Source organism: Culex quinquefasciatus, chromosome 2 (assembly GCF_015732765.1).
Source record: "Culex quinquefasciatus strain JHB chromosome 2, VPISU_Cqui_1.0_pri_paternal, whole genome shotgun sequence".
Taxonomy (NCBI): domain Eukaryota; kingdom Metazoa; phylum Arthropoda; class Insecta; order Diptera; family Culicidae; genus Culex; species Culex quinquefasciatus.
Window position 1 is genome coordinate 223742569 of NC_051862.1, and position 15922 is coordinate 223758490.

Below are 15922 nucleotides of genomic sequence, written 5' to 3' on the forward strand. Positions count from 1 at the left end.
TGGGCTGAATATTTACAAAATTATTGTCCGGGTCCGGGTGGTGTAGTAGTAAGCGTGGTTGCCACTTACCCCAGTAGGCCTGGTTTCGATTCCAGTCAGACTACTTACGATTGGAATTCTTGCAATAAGGACCGCCAAAGAGTGGACAATTTGTTTTGGGGAAATGCAATCGCAATGATAAATATTTACAATTTTTGATATGTTTGTACAAACTATAATGACAATAATGCCGCTCGAAGCAAGTCCGTCCCATTTGTAATTTCGTCAATTTTGAGTTTACGATGCAGTTTGGTTTGAAATTATGTGATCTATCGGACAAACCAATAAAATCTAGTGGTAGTCAGAAAACGGAATAAAATCATTTTTTTTTCGTGAAATTTTAACACGTAGGCGGGCGGGACAGATTTGCCTTTTCTTGGCTAGCTGTTTTTACATATGGGACGGACTCGATTCGAGCGGCAGTATCCAGATTTTTAAGCGAAAATGGCGTTCGAATGATGAACGCCCGAAATGTCAAAATCACGCAGTGGTACCAACATTACGAAAAAAGTGTGTAATGTATGATAGGCATATTTTATTTTCTAATGTTGGTGCTTCTGCACGATTTAGACATTTGGGACGTTCTCCATTCGAACGCCATCTTCGCTTAAAAACCTGGATACACAGCAAAAATTTGTGTAAATTGGGTACTAAAGCCCTATGTCAACTTTTATGTACAACGGTAAAAAAACACGATTAAAAACCATTTCTGATCGCTTTTTTTCATTTAAATGCAAAATTTATTTTTGACAAGACAACATTTTTTCGATGGATCAACTATGGTCCCCTTGGAACGAGCTGTCAAGTAGGAGCTTTTCTGTCAAGAAGGACCGCGAGGTTAATTTTTCAAAATTGATTTAAAAATCTATTTTAAACTCTTTGTGGTCGTACAAAGGGTCATTGTACTCAGAAAAATTAGCTTTATCGCTGTAAACAATAATATCAGCAATCTAAGCTTCATTTTAGGACCCAATTTAGAAGGTGTAAAATTGGTAGGTTTAATATTACATCTTTTATGATGTAATATTACTTCAATTTAGACTGAAAAAGTGGCATTACAACGAAAGTGGTAAATATACACATTTTTGGAGGAAAAATTACACCTTTTTCTGTCAGTAGACTTACCTTGATTTTGGTAAGGTAACTTTATCGGATTAGGCTAGAAGGGAAATAGAGTAAATTTTTCGGATGTGTTCTTTTGTTCTTACTTCTCTCTAAAAAAAATTCCTCTCCCCGTCACAATCCACCCACCATTCAAACGTGTTTCTTTCAGGTTAATTGTCATCATGCATTTTATTAAACTTTTCGGTTAATCATATTTGTGTTGTTAGCTTGAATATTACATCAAATACAGAGTGATATATAGATATATATATATATATATTGTTAATAAATGTGATATAAAGTATATAGTTTTGACGTATTTCTTTCACAATTTGACGAATTTGGACGCGCTCGCGCTCAGCACAGGGGAGGGACAATTTCTTTAAACAATTTAAAAGCTGAACGTGTTAAAAAAGACGATTTTTTCTTAATTCTCTCATCCGTTCACAGAGTTGTCAAGTACTTTTTTTCAACAAAGACGACGACAACGACAATGTGTTTTGTGTTGTGTTTTGTGGTGTGTGTGCTTAAAAAATAACAGTTAGGGCTTTGTAAAAAGAAGATCTTTTCGGATGTGGCGCGAATCACCCGGAGGAAACGTGTGGGTGGACTGATTCCATAAAAGGAATCATCATAACTGAAAAAGTCAGTTCTCTACTAGAGCTCACAGGGTGTAATTACAGACTGTCAAGTTTCACAAATTGGCCAATGTTTGATAGATCCAAACAGATCCGGATCGACCAGTCTGTTTCCACCGGACAGTCTGCAGGTCCTATCGAATACGTCAAAAGCTTAAACCTTACATCGAACGAACGCTCGAGCTGCTTACAGGAAGAACAGCTTCTTCTCCAGCAGATTGCTCGGCGCCTGGTGCAGGAACTGCGCCACCAGGAAGGACAGCTTGTGCGCGTACTGGCACACGGCCGGAACGCGCGTCGTTCCGGACCAGTTGTAGTACAGGTGGCACTGCTTGTACGACAGCATCTGCAGGTGGTCGATGCGCAGGCCGGACGTGTCGTAGATGACGTTGTAGGCGGTTGGCGAGACGGTTCCCTGCCGCACGGACTGCGACACCAGGTAGAAATCGGTTCTGGAATGAAGGAGGGGGGAAAGAAAGGGTTTAGTGCTGTGGGAGATTAAAAGAGATTTCCTAGTCTTACCTTTCCGGCAGCGTGACCATGTCATCGACCACGGTACCCGGTTTCGGATTTTGCCGGTGATCGAAGAAGCGCGTGTTGATGCGCTTGTTCACGATGAAGAACGTCAGCAGGACGTCCTGGTCGATGCCAGCCGATTTGTAGATCTGGTTGAGCTTGTCCACGATGGATTTGACCTCGTGCTCGTAAATGTAGTGCAGCTGACCCTCGCCCACGCCATCACGGTAGAAGATGATACGCTTGGGCAGCTCACCAAACTCTTTACGGTACTCGTTGAGCGCCTTGACGGTGTTGATCGGGAGGTAGTTAGAAATTTCCTCACCGTGCGTGTGCTGACTCACGGTCGAGAAGAACTTGGGCGTACCCTTGTTGTCGTGATCCAGCGTAGCGACCATCGCTCCAAACGACTTGGACTTGTCCTTGGCGTCGTGACACACGTCGAAACCAATGGTCATGAGACCGTTCAACGGGATCTTAACCTTCCACGGAACTCCGCCCAGCTTGCAGTTCATCTGGATGACGACCTTCGTGGCCACACTCATCAACGTACGCACGTTACCTCCCTTCGGCGTGATCGTCTTCTGGACCATAACCTGCGTTGGAATGGCGCGATCGACGCAACACTTCTTCTTGATCGCCGTGTACCGATCGGCTTTGTTGTTCGTCACCACGCACATGATCAGCTGCGGGTCCTTGTTCAGAATGTTGTCCAGGGTGCGCACGTACGTGCCCGGGTTGTCGTCCGGAATGGTCACAATCTCGCAGTTGCTAATCTCGAAGCGCATTCCGCGGGCCGCCTGGATCATGCAGCCGAGGAAATCGTTGGCCTCGCGGGTCGCCCGATTCGGTACGATCAAGTACCAACGGTTCAATCGCACCGTCGCAAACATAGGGTTGTTACGGAAGTGGGCCGTCCAATCGGCCTGCTCACCGGCCTGAACGCCGCTGTAAGGAGGAAAGGGAAAATAGTCATTCACTTTGATAATTGTAGGCGATCGTTTTTAGTAGATCGACGATCTTATTATTGAGATTGATAACCAAAAAATAAGTTTTTCTATTAAAAAATTATTTGAGCTTTTCAAGCAAAAAAAAAAAATATCACAAAATATAATGTTTGTTTGAAGGACGTATTAGACTAGAACAAACAAACAAACTCGAAAACAGACAAACTTTCTAACAGTTTGCCTGCTTTGGTTGCAGAAACGTCAGCCTGCTTTGTTTGAGAGTTTGGCAAACTGTCAAACACAAAAATGGGCGAGTTTGTTTTCCATAGTCTAATACCTCCTTAAAATGTTGTTGAATATATTTTTTTAATTCATGGAAACATGAATTTTTACATTGTCGAATTTACATTTTCAATTTTGAAAATTTTGGAGTTTGAACATAAAGTTTTCAAAAATTCAAAAAATCTGCAATAATATTTTTTTATGTTTAGAATTATATTTCTTTAACAAATTTGTTTTTAAGGTTTACTTTTAAGATTTTTATAGAAAAAAGGCGTAATATTTACATATTTTCTAAATTTACTATGTTTAAAATAATATTTTTTTGGATTATAAAATTCGCAATTCGCAATTTTCAGTGTAAGAACGGGCCTTGACCGATCTTATGCACTAGGTTCCCAACGAACACGCACTGCCCTTACACCTACATCTCACCCTTGCTCTGAGTCAGTACGAGCAGCACGCTAGAACACGCTTTGAGTGTTCGTGCCAGGCATGCAAACCTTCTTTTCCGGTTACGCATTTTAACTCGGCCGGGGGTGGTACATTACGTAGGGTTTGATGTAAGTATAAGCGCCTAACCATTTATAGTGTGCCTAACAACTTTCATTAAAGCAAAAACTGTTTTATTTTTAGTTTGAATTCAAAAACTAGTTGTTATTTACTGTGTTTTGTTTTCTCCTGAAATCTTTCCTAGTGTTGAGTCGTGTTTTTATGTTGCTATTTCTTTTGTCGCGGTGTTTTGTTACAATTTTGGTCCTAAGCATTAACAATAATTAATAAATAGAGGTAAAAAAACAAGCTTAGATTGTATTGAGGGCAATTTATAGGCCCAAATTTGAATATTGGCCCAAAATGAATATTGAATTATTCAAATAGACAAATAAAGAAAAAGCACATGATAAACAAAATTTACTGCCAAATTAAGGATTGATTGATTGATTGATTGGTTGGGAAGGGGGAAAGCAGGGAAAGCAGAAAGTATGTTACAGCAGCATCAATTGGTAAAATAGAGTGAAAAGGCGTTGAGAAATAAGAGAATCAAATGAGTACAATCGAAATGGAGGATAGTAAACAGAGCCGCGTTAGAAAATCAGTGAAACAAAATAAACAGAAGATAGGTGGTAGATGAAATGGAAAGAAGAGAAACCCCGTTGAGCGATGTTTCAGGTACATCCACAGCAGTTGACTCAACATACTGCGAATCAAAACAATACCGTCTACAATCACAAATTACTTCCCTTTCTCACATTGTCGCGCCCCTTTCTTTTAGCCGTCTCGACTTTGACCAACGGTGGTCAAAGGTTTACGATCCGTTTCCACAGGCCACCAGCTAGGTCATCATGAAAACCAAGCCAACGTGGAGGTAAGAAAATAGGACACTTGCAAGGAACCAGAGCTATACTGTCTTGATCAAATATGATCTAACAGGACTACGGACGTAGTCAGTGACGCTCCTTCCAGGATGTTCCTCGCCTGAGCGTCAACTGAAGAGGTATCATCAGCATCATTCGCACTTGGCCTGCTATTTTTTTGGATTATAAAATTTTAGATAAATTTTGTTGTTTTGGAATTCAGACTATTGATTTTTTTTTCAAATATACGAAATCACAATTTCTGTTATTCAATTCTAAAGTTAAATCATTTACCAATTTCAGAATTCCGAATATTTTTGAGTTTTCCTTAGTTCCCAGTTTTTTCCAAACATTTTTTATTGATCTTTAATTTTTTTAACTTTTCTATAAAAGTGTATAATTTCTGAAGATTTTTTTCTATTTATTTTTTTTTTTAAATTGAAATTTTAATCAAGTTATAAATTTTATGATTAAAAATTTATGTTTTACTCATTTAATAAACTTGTTATATTTTAACATTATTTTTTTCAGAAAAAAATTCTCTAAATTTTCAAAAGCTTGTTTAGAATTCCGAATATTTTAAGCTTAAAAAATTTTTAATTTTAATTTTTTTTTCAATTATTAAGTTTTTTTTATTTTTGAATTGATTAGTACAACTTGAACTATTAAAATTTATATAGTTTTTAATCAAATTCAAAATTTCTTTTTTAAAATTAACCTTTTTAATTTAATTGCGTAATACCTATTTGGATTTGGACATTTTTAATCAAAGATGGCCAAAATTACGCCTGTAATAAAAATAATAAGAAAATGCATTTGCTAATGTAACAGTGTACTCAAAATTTACTTAACCCTTTCAGGCCTGATGGGTCACATCATATATGACAAAAAAAAAATCCAAAACTAGCATATAAAAAAATATTTAAAAAAGAATCAGACCTGATTTTTTAAAGAATTCCACATTTTAATTTTTATATATATTTTTAGATTAAATTTATAAAACTTTGAATGATTGAGTTTATTGAATTAAAAAAAACACGAAATTTGAATTGTTTTAAATTTGTCTTATTTTGTGATCTATTTTTTTAGTTTTTTTTTTTTTTTTTTCAAAAAATCTGAAGTGTGGGATGTTAGTTTTTTTTTCAAGTTTTTCGATACTAATATTTTTGGGGTTTTGAATTTAAAAAATGCCGTCTTCATTTATTTTTATTTGAATTTAATGATTGAGTTTATTGAATTAAAAAAAAACACGAAATTTGAATTGTTTTAAATTTGTCTTATTTTGTGATCTATTTTTTTAGTTTTTTTTTTTTCAAAAAATCTGAAGTGTGGGATGTTAGTTTTTTTTTAAAGTTTTTCGATACTAATATTTTTGGGGTTTTGAATTTAAAAAATGCCGTCTTCATTTATTTTTATTTGAATTTAAATAATATGTTATAGATTTTGAAATTTTGTTGGTGGAACACATTTTCAATTCTGAATTATATAAATTTGAGAATTGAGTTTTTTTTAATTTAAAGTTGCAGAAAACGTAAATTTATGCATGTTCAAACTTTTAGATTATTAAGGAAACCACCTCTCTAAAATTAAACTATTTGAGTTTTTTTTTTATTTCAAGGTTAAATTTAATTTGAAAAATATTTTAAGTTGCATTTATTTGAATGACTGATCTCTTTAGTTTTAAAGGCATATTCTTTTTCAAAATGCAAAAAAAAAAATATTTGATTTCTTAAATAATGATTTTTTAGGTTAGATTTTTGCAATAGTAAGTGAATTTTTAAACATATTTTTGACAGATAACTTCGTCTTAGAACTCTATATGGCGTAGTTATCCAAAATTTTGCGAAATGAAATGAAACGCCTGGAGATGAAACACCCTTTCCCATCTCGGGATATGCTATTCAAGTATCTAAAGTTTTTCGCCATGATGATTCTCCTTGTAGCTATAACACTGTACCGTTTTTTTTTATTTTAAATTTTCCGGCGATTAAGAATTTTATATAACTTTAGAGAAGTCGTACTCACTTTGCCGTGGTCGAGAAGAAGATCATCTCCTGGGGTAGCAGCCGTCCGGGAACCTCCACCAGACGACGGTCCAGTTCCATCTGCCAGGTCTTGAACACCTCCATGCTCTCGGGGGACGTTTGCAGGCGCTTGTTGAACGTTTCCAACCGCTCGATACGACGATCCGGGTTGAGACGGGTGTGGTCCGCCATCGCTCTCATCATTCTGGTGGGAGGAAAATTGGAAGGGTTAAGATCATTTGAAGAGGATTCGTGATGGTGGGGAAATTACCTGAAATCCGATCGCATCTGATCGGTCAAACCGGTCATCTGGCAAAGTTCCGGCACGAGGGCCATCAGCTCGCTACCTCCGGCGCGCAGATCGCGTTTCTTGGCACGGGACAGCAACATGGGCTGGTGCGGATCTCGGATGCGAATGTTGTACTTTTGCTTGTAGTACTCCACGAAGGACGTCTTGCCGGCCTTGGTGTCGAAGGTGCTCTCCGGTGTGGTGTCGAAGGTGACGTCGTTGATGGTGTAAGTTTTGTTGTTGTACCCGGTCAGGACGACCACGCCGAGTACGGCTCGCTTGAACGAGTCCTTGTAGTTGCGATCGTGCTTCTGGCAATCGCGAAGGATGTCGTAACAGGTCTGCATTCGCATCGTTTTGTGGGCAATTTCGCAACACACGAGAATGTCTCGCTCGTGCTGACGGATACTGGTAATGTAACCTGGCCACAGCTCAATCTGGTACTCGCGGATGGCGATCTTGGCCGCAGCGTCGAACAGATTACGTCCGACCAGCTGCAGGTTCAGACCGGCCATCGCACGACGCAGAATCAAATTCAACACTTGAATACCGGTCTCGTTGGTCATGTCGACCGATCCGGTGTGGATAATTCTCAGCTGGTAAACATCGCCGGTACGCTCGTGACGGGACTGCAGGGTTAGCTGGTCGCTACGCAGCTTGTTGACCATAAACAGCTGGGTACCATCAAACAGGAAACCTCCGAAGATTTTCTTGTGCTCGTTGATCAAACCCTGCATCAACCGGGAACTCGCGCATTGAGGCGAAAAGTCCACACGGTACTGGTACAGCGTCCACTCGATGTGTTTCAACAGCTTGAAGTAATTACTGTGTAATTGGAGCGCCTGTCCGGTTGTTCCATGCTTGGACGGGGCATCCGCTCCACGGGTTCGCAATGTGTCCCCGTACGTACGACGACGTCCTCGACGGCCACCTCGCTCATCGCGACCTCCACCACCTTCCCGACGGCCACCGCCGCCTCCTCCCCGTTCCCGGTCACGATCTCCGCCGCCATTTCCGTTGCCACGACTCTGGGAGTGTTCCCGACTTCCACGTCCTTCGCCACGGTCACGACCCTCACTGCTATAAGCCGGACGAGACTACCGGAGAGAAAAGTGCTTTAATTCTAGCCATTCTCTAGTACGAACTTTAAAAATACTCACATGTCCACTGGAACTGCCACGTCCCTCGTGACTATCGGTGTATCCACGCGCCCTCGGGCGATCCCGATCGTGCTCACGGTCAGACATTTTCTGAAACAAAAAGTTTCAAACTTTAAATTCAACGATCATTCCATATTGAAAAACACGCCGGCTGCGCGCAACAAAACAATAAACAAACAAAATAGCAGGCTTGGCGTTTTTAACGCGCAAACTTCTTTTCTGTCGTCGTCGTCGTCAGGTCACACTTTCCGACAGGCCCACAGCCATCTTGCCTCCTCCTCTCTCCTCTCACACACACACACTCAACAGAAAAACCGTAATGGCTGTGCGCCGCACGCCGGTGTTCAGCGCCGCGTCTTTTCCAAGTCACTTTTCCCCGCAAGAAAACATCCCCCGGGGTTAAACTCCAGCACCCGCGGATGGCCACTCACCTGGACAAACGATTAACACTAGTTTCGGACGTTTCACAAACGAATCTGCGCGATTTTTGCTCGTTTTTCCAAACTGCGTTTTCTGAAATGTGGTCGCAGCAAGCTGGTCGGAAATTTACAGGACGCACGAAACGTCCGTTCCGACTGAGTGCAGTGACGAGAATGAATGAGCGAGGAGCAGCAGGCGTCGACGGGTTTTGTCGGTGTTGGTAGGTAGAGGGGCAGAAATGGCGGTAGATTCGGGGGAAAATTCGGGGTAGGGAAAAGTTTGTCAAGCGAGGACTAGTGTGATTGGAAATAGGTAGCAGAGTGGAAACGAAATTTTGTTAAATACATTTAAATATTACATGAAATGCAAAAAAACAACTTTATGATATCATAAATCAGGTAGAAGCCGCCCCTAATTTCCGGCTAACGATACATTTTAGTTTTATTTGACATTTGGTTAAAATTAAGGGAAACTTTTCTCCAAGTTGGCACAAAAATCGTTGACTTTGCATGATCCGCTGTCGTTGGTGTTTAAAGAGGTAAGCATGAGTCAGAATATGAACACTACTGTTGAAGTTCTGTTGAAGACGTTGGAGAATTTTGGAATGCACGAAGATCGGCGATTTTTTTAATTAAAAAAAAACCCAGAACCTAAAGAGCTTAACGAAGACCGAAAGTGAGTAACGCCAAGCGGATCTAACTTTATTGTTTGAGTAGATTTTACCATATAATAACTTAGCTTGCTTTGATAAAGTTGGGGCAGCGTTCACCCAGTGATGTCTGTACTTGAAGTCATTTTATTTTATTTTTTTTTTGCGAGAATGACTAATAAACTTGCTAGTGTCATACTGTAATTGCATACTAACCGGGCGTACTTAGATTTTTTGGCAAAGCTTGTAAGCTTTCAAAGTGTCTCTGCTGTAACGAGTCTCGCCAACAGCATAGATTTAGGCAAATTGTGATATTTAACAAAAAATCAGTCAACGTGATAATTCTAATAGTTTTTATTTTGCTACAAATTTGATTGGGGGAAAAATAAAACAAATAATAGCTTCCAATTGACTTGATGAACTTTTCACTACTTTACTAGTACTTCAATGCGGGGTTTTGTGGTCGACATCTCCACAGTAAAACAAAATTTTTGAAGAAACATCAAAAGAATAAAAAAAAATGCAAAATTTCGGGACATAAGTTTACTTTCAACGTCTTCTGGTTTCTACAAACATTCCGTTTTACAGTTTGGGTAGTCATTCGGCGGCGCACACGGCCATCGCTTCCTCCTTCTCCTCGAGCAGTTCGGCGGCGGTCGCGTCCAGCTTGCCACGGGCAAAGTCGTCCACTGCCAGACCCTGCTTGATGGTCCACTTGCCGTCCTTGATCTGCACCGGGAACGAAAAGACAATGTCCTTGGGCGTTCCGTAGCTTCCGTCCGAGACGACGCCCATCGAGACGAACTCGCCGTCCTTGGTTCCGGCGAACCAGTCGCGCATGTGGTCACTGGCCGCCTTGGCCGCGGACATGGCCGAAGACATCTTGCGTGCGTTGATGACAGCGGCGCCACGCTTCTGGACCGTCTCGACAAACTCCGCGTTCAAGTAGTCATTGTTGGCGATCGCCTCGACCACGCTCTTGCCATCGACGGTGGCGTTCTTCGCGTCCGGATATTGCGTCGACGAGTGGTTTCCCCAAATGATGACGTTTCGGACACGGTCGATTCCCACGCTGAGGCGCGCCGCCAGCTGAGCCTGGGCACGGTTCTGGTCGAGCCGGGTCATCGCGGTGAAGTTCTCCTTCGGAATGGACGGAGCGTAGTGCGAGCAGATCAGCGCGTTCGTGTTGGCCGGATTGCCGACGACCAGCACTTTGACGTCCTTCTTGGCGACGTTGTTGAGCGCCTCACCCTGAACCTTGAAGATCTTCACGTTGGCCGACAGGAGATCCTTGCGTTCCATGCCCTGCTTCCGGGGCATCGCTCCAACGAGGAAGGCCGCACTCACGTCCTTGAAGCCCACGGCGGGGTCGGCCGTCGGGACCACGCCGGCCAGCAGCGGAAGGGCACAATCGGCCAGCTCCATGACGACTCCCTCGAGCACTCCCATCATCGGCGGAATGTCCAGCAGGTGCAGGATCAGCTTCTGGTTCGGTCCAAAGACATCGCCCTTGGCAATCATGTACAGCAGCGAGTAGGCAATCTGGCCGGCGGCACCGGTGACCACGACGCGGATTGGTTCAGACTGTGGCGAGAGGAAGATAACGTTAATCTCAGTGGATTTGAGACTCACATGTTTTGCAATAAATGTGCCTGATGCAACGCAACGAAGAAGAATAACAGAATTGGACAACCGCACGTAATTGTTTGGACTTGCATGCGGTGCCGTGTGACTCTCTGCAGTAAGACGAGCTTGATCAATTACTCAAGCAATTAGAGGGACTACATAAAAGCATCAGGAGTCCAAAGTTTAGTTTAAATTTTACAAAAATATTATAAAAATTCTAAAAATTACTTCGATTGAAAAAAAACGAAAGAAATTTTAGGACACGATTACAGGAGCGTTTGGTACGGTATGTCCACGCATCCTTCCTTCCCTGTAGATTTTGTGAAATGTGATCCTCTCTACGGTAAACACAACGCAGTAGGGCTGGCCGCGTTAATTTTTGTAATAAATTTCTAGGTGCAGTTATTCTTACCACAATAAATGCAATAGTTTTTCTAAGGTCATTTCACTAAGGTGGCTCATTCTACCCCCATACCCTCATTTTCTTAGTCATCTTCTCGATTTAATGAAATAATTGTTTGGAACTGAGTATTTTTTAAAATACTTTACAAAAATTTAATAGTAGGGTTTAGGTTCCAATATCTCACAACATTGTTTGCTCAGCTCGCAGCAGCTTCTACTGGTCCTATGTTTTGAAGGGTTCTTATCCCTACGAATGTAGAGCACAACATGTAAGGATGTAAAAAATCAATACTGGTGGATACAGAGTAGAGCAAAAAAAAAACAAGATTTTAAGAACCACTGTTCCACTTCATAACATAGCTCAAGCGCTGAGAGATTCAGTCAGATTCATAACAATACAGAGAAGTTTTGCCCCCTGCTCATACGCTAGAGTGAGGTGTTGGTATATATACCAAGTAGGCGCTGAACCAGCAGATTGAATGAACTAAACGTTGGTGGGTTTTGTGGGGATAAGCTAAGCAAGCGGAGAGCGGAAAACGCAAAAAGTCGTCTCCGTCATCCGTCGTTGGAACACACGACCGGGAGCGCCGCGCTGTAAGAGAGGGCAGAGAAAGGTCACCACAATGTGATGTTACATAAAAACCCGGTGCGGCGATAATTTCATACTTTTTTGTTTCGCCGAGCTCCGGAAGATTTTCGGGGAGGCCGCAAACAAGTAAATAAAACGCTGATTAAAACTCGCCTGTCAGCAAAACAATTTTCACTGATTACGGGAAGAAGCTCTTACAAAGGAGAGGTTTAACAAAATTATTATCAGAAGACCCCATTATTGAACCATAATCATGACGAGTGTTTGCTGTCGTGAAGCAAGTCAAGTACGTCGTCAACGACGTCAATCTATTTTTGGGCAGATAACGCCAGCTTCCAAAAGTGAAAAGGAAAAGCCGGTTGTCCTAACATAAACCAACAAATTTGGCCCCTTTCCAGCTTATTTTTGTGGTACTTTCACCCACTAAAAAAACGCAGTAAGCTAGCGTGCGGAAATTCCACGTCAAACTCGCTGGTTGGTGCTGACGGTCGGGCTACTTCGATTCATTTTGCAAGCTTTTTTGCACACCTCTCGCGCAATGAGCAGAAAATAAATTCCACTTGAGGACGTTTTGCGATTGCGACGTCATTTTATCGGTCGTGGCCTCGGCACTCTGTGCATTACACTGCAACCGAAATGTTCCGGCCGGCAATCGAGCAGCTGGTCGGTCGGGGAGGAGAGAAAGTTGTTTTTGCGGCGAACTGCGAAAGCTGGTGCTTACCATTGTTGTTTATATGTATCACACACGCACACGGAATCGAGAACAAGAAAAAAAAAGTAAAAAGAAAAATACTTTGCCAAAAATGCCACCAGAAAGGGGAAGAAATGCGAAAAAACACGTCTGATCGCTCGCGGAGCTGAACTGCAACTGAGCAGAGGGCAAAAACGCACGGCAAAAGTGAACGTAAAAGAGAGAGTTTTTGGGTGAATTGCGAGAGTACATTGCAACCCTGGTTGTTTGACACTTTCTAGTTCGTGTTTCGTTGGTTCATTTATGGTAGCACGAGAACCATTTAGTTGTGTAACGAGTGGAAATTTTAAACATTGCCAACACCTTTCCTATCACAGACGTCTTGTCCTAAAGAGCCTAGACGTCTGATAAGAAATGAATTGGAATTGTTCAAACTAGATTTTTGTTCTTCATTTCTGAAGAAATCTTTCTTCTTGACAGATTTTTGGATTTACGATTTCTTGAGTTCGAGTTGTAACGGAGTCTTTATTGTATTGTAAACGTGTTGAACGATGACGGTTGGTGATTTTAGCAAGTTTTCCGGAGATAGTCAGGGCATGCCTTTTCTAGACAGATTTTCGGTTATACTCGCCGGCTTCTTGATTTCGGATTACAACGGGTTCTTTAATGTATTGTAAACGTATAAAACGATGGCCGAAGGTGATATTGACAAATCTTTCTTTTCTTGACAGATTTTCGGATTTACTCGCCGATCAATGGTTATTTGAGTTCGAGTGGTAACGGAATCTTTATTGTATTGTAAACGTATTAAACGAAGGCTGCACCTGTGAATGAGTTTTCAAAGATTCCAGGAAGTAGTAATTCCACCCACAACATGTCAATTTTGCAATTCTTACCTCAATAAATTTCAGCTTCGCTTCCAATAAGATTCGACACCCCTGACACACACGCATCGCTACTCGAACAAGTCGCCAGGGGGTGTCACTTCCTCCGCATCCTCTAGCCGTTTCAGTGAATGAACCATGGTCATCAAGCCACATTATATCACAGAGCAATCAGGCAGTTGACGGAACGGCCAGGGCCCAGTTGGTGGTAGGTTTGCGGTGAAATGAGTCATTTCACTCGGGTTTAGAGTTAAGGCACAGAGGCGATCCATGCTCTGTGGACTTCGGGCACCGTCTCGTTCTTCTTCGGAGAATGGGATGGCTTTTCGGAGTGGATCGGCCTTTTTTTAAACGTCAGACAAAGCAAAAGCCTACTGCAGCTTGAAGGGGATTTTTTTTCTCTGGCTACATGGACGGTGAAAGAGACGTGTTTGAGAAAGAAAATTGAGAATGAGAGAAGGGAGTAGCAACGACAAATGAACTCATGCAATGTAGCGCAGAGAATGAACTTCATGCAACATTATCAGATGAAGCGAGTAAACGCTTCAAATGATTTCAGCTTATATTTCAGCGCGTGCAGTAGGCCAAGATGATTCAAATTGACCGTTAAGAAAAATTGGGAGGAAAGTTCGGAACAATTACAACACGGTATCGAGTTAACATTTCATTTTTGTGAATTTAAAATTCGCATTTATGCATTTTTTTAATCATTCATGTAATATTGAAGTTTTTGATAGCAGTACTTTTAGGTGTGTGGTTGTAAATTGTCTATAATATATTTTTTTCTGTTTTATTTTATTTTTGTTTTTTTTTTATTATTCTTTTACCAACATAAACTTTTATTTATAATAGCGTATGTGTTATTGTGAAGTATTTCCAATACATGCCATCATATCGTACGGTCGAAAATTTTCTCAAAATAAAGGTGAAATAATGGGGAAACTAAGCAAAAAATAAATGATTCTGCCGTTATTTTCGCTAGGCGAGTTTTGACTCTGTCTGCTCTGTACGGTTCGAAAGCTTCTAAGCACTTTTTTGTTGTTGGCTGCCCAAGGTCTTTTTTCTGTTTGCAGCAATGATTTGCGTGTTTTTGTTTTATTTAATATTATTTACAGATAAATCATTACGGGCTACTTAAAACTGTGTTACGTGAGAAGGGGGTGTTGTGTGTGTCACTTTTTAATTATTTTTCAAACTAATTCTAGGGCATTTTATATTTCATAAACATTTTACTCACAGCAAACTTAAGGTGTGTTGAAAACATGCGTTGGTTATAAGCACGTTTCTTCAAAAATCCAAGTTTTATCATTCTTTAATTTTTTATTTAGTGATTTAAAACTTATAAACCACAACAAATCGAAAACTTTAAGTAATCGTCAACGTGTCATTTTTTCCTTCTTTTTTTTTGCAATATATTTCTCAGAGGAGTTGATCCTTCTGTGCATTGATTTTTGTTTTAGCTAAAAATATTTCATTTTTTCCAATCATCAATTCTGGATTATGTGTGTAGGATTTCAATCAATCTAAGTTCAAGAGTTTGAGTGTTCAGCATCGTAATTTTGGTCATCAACATAAAACAAGTGGGACACTTTCTCCTCTCGCTCTCTCTTTCTTATTTATCACGAAGGATTCTCGCTTAATTCAGATGGAATCCCTTCTCCTTGGTCGCGGTGAGCAACCGTTCACGCAGAATTTCCTCGTTCGGATAGTCCGGCAGCTTCAGATAGTGGACGCACGTGTTGACCGACGGGTATGAACCCTCGCCAGCGTCTACCTTCCTGACCACGGTCAACCGCGGATGCAGATTTGCCAGTCCACCCGGGGGCAGGCTGCTGCAGCCGGTCGTAAACTGCAGGAACGCCTTTCGCTCGCTCGCGTTCATTCCGATCAGTACGTTCACGAACCGCAAAAAACCGGGGCTGGAAAAGGAAAGAAGTAGTTGTTTTTAATGGCTTTGATTTTGTGGATTGAATAATTAATAAATTTAATAATTTAATATTATTTAATAATTTTATATTTTTTAGTAATTTAATATTACTTAATAATTCAATAATTTAATAATTTAATAATTTAATAATTTAATAATTTAATAATTTAATAATTTAATAATTTAATAATTTAATAATTTAATAATTTAATAATTTAATAATTTAATAATTTAATAATTTAATAATTTAATAATTTAATAATTTAATAATTTAATAATTTAATAATTTAATAATTTAATAATTTAATAATTTAATAATTTAATAATTTAATAATTTCATAACTTCATAATTTCATAATTTCATAATTTCATAATTTCATAAT

General features: G+C 40.4%; 3 protein-coding genes across 8 annotated transcripts in view; all 3 read right to left on the reverse strand.

The window, feature by feature from the left end:
• Window positions 1–1449: 1449 nt before the first annotated feature.
• LOC6033641 (protein aubergine) lies at window positions 1450–8961 on the reverse strand. The gene is made up of 6 exons (XM_038251629.1): window positions 8783–8961; window positions 8352–8441; window positions 7174–8288; window positions 6904–7107; window positions 2304–3245; window positions 1450–2233 (listed from the first exon to the last, which is right to left on the reverse strand). Exons 2-6 carry the CDS (start codon window positions 8436–8438, stop codon window positions 1969–1971), a joined length of 2613 nt encoding a protein of 870 aa, XP_038107557.1. The 5' UTR covers window positions 8439–8441; window positions 8783–8961; the 3' UTR covers window positions 1450–1968.
• Window positions 8962–9759: 798 nt separating this feature from the next.
• Window positions 9760–12918, reverse strand: LOC6033642 (malate dehydrogenase, cytoplasmic). Its single transcript, XM_001844017.2, has 2 exons — window positions 12759–12918; window positions 9760–11004 (listed from the first exon to the last, which is right to left on the reverse strand). Exons 1-2 carry the CDS (start codon window positions 12759–12761, stop codon window positions 10018–10020), a joined length of 990 nt encoding a protein of 329 aa, XP_001844069.1. The 5' UTR covers window positions 12762–12918; the 3' UTR covers window positions 9760–10017.
• Window positions 12919–14676: 1758 nt separating this feature from the next.
• LOC6033644 (E3 ubiquitin-protein ligase Ufd4) overlaps window positions 14677–15922 on the reverse strand; it is a 55235-nt gene continuing 53989 nt past the window's right edge. For all 6 annotated transcript variants that reach the window (XM_038251151.1, XM_038251150.1, XM_038251149.1 and 3 more), the window contains one exon: window positions 14677–15531. In XM_038251151.1, coding sequence (XP_038107079.1) covers window positions 15249–15531 — 283 coding nt within the window. In that variant the 3' untranslated portion in view covers window positions 14677–15248. The remainder of the gene's footprint in view (window positions 15532–15922) is intronic.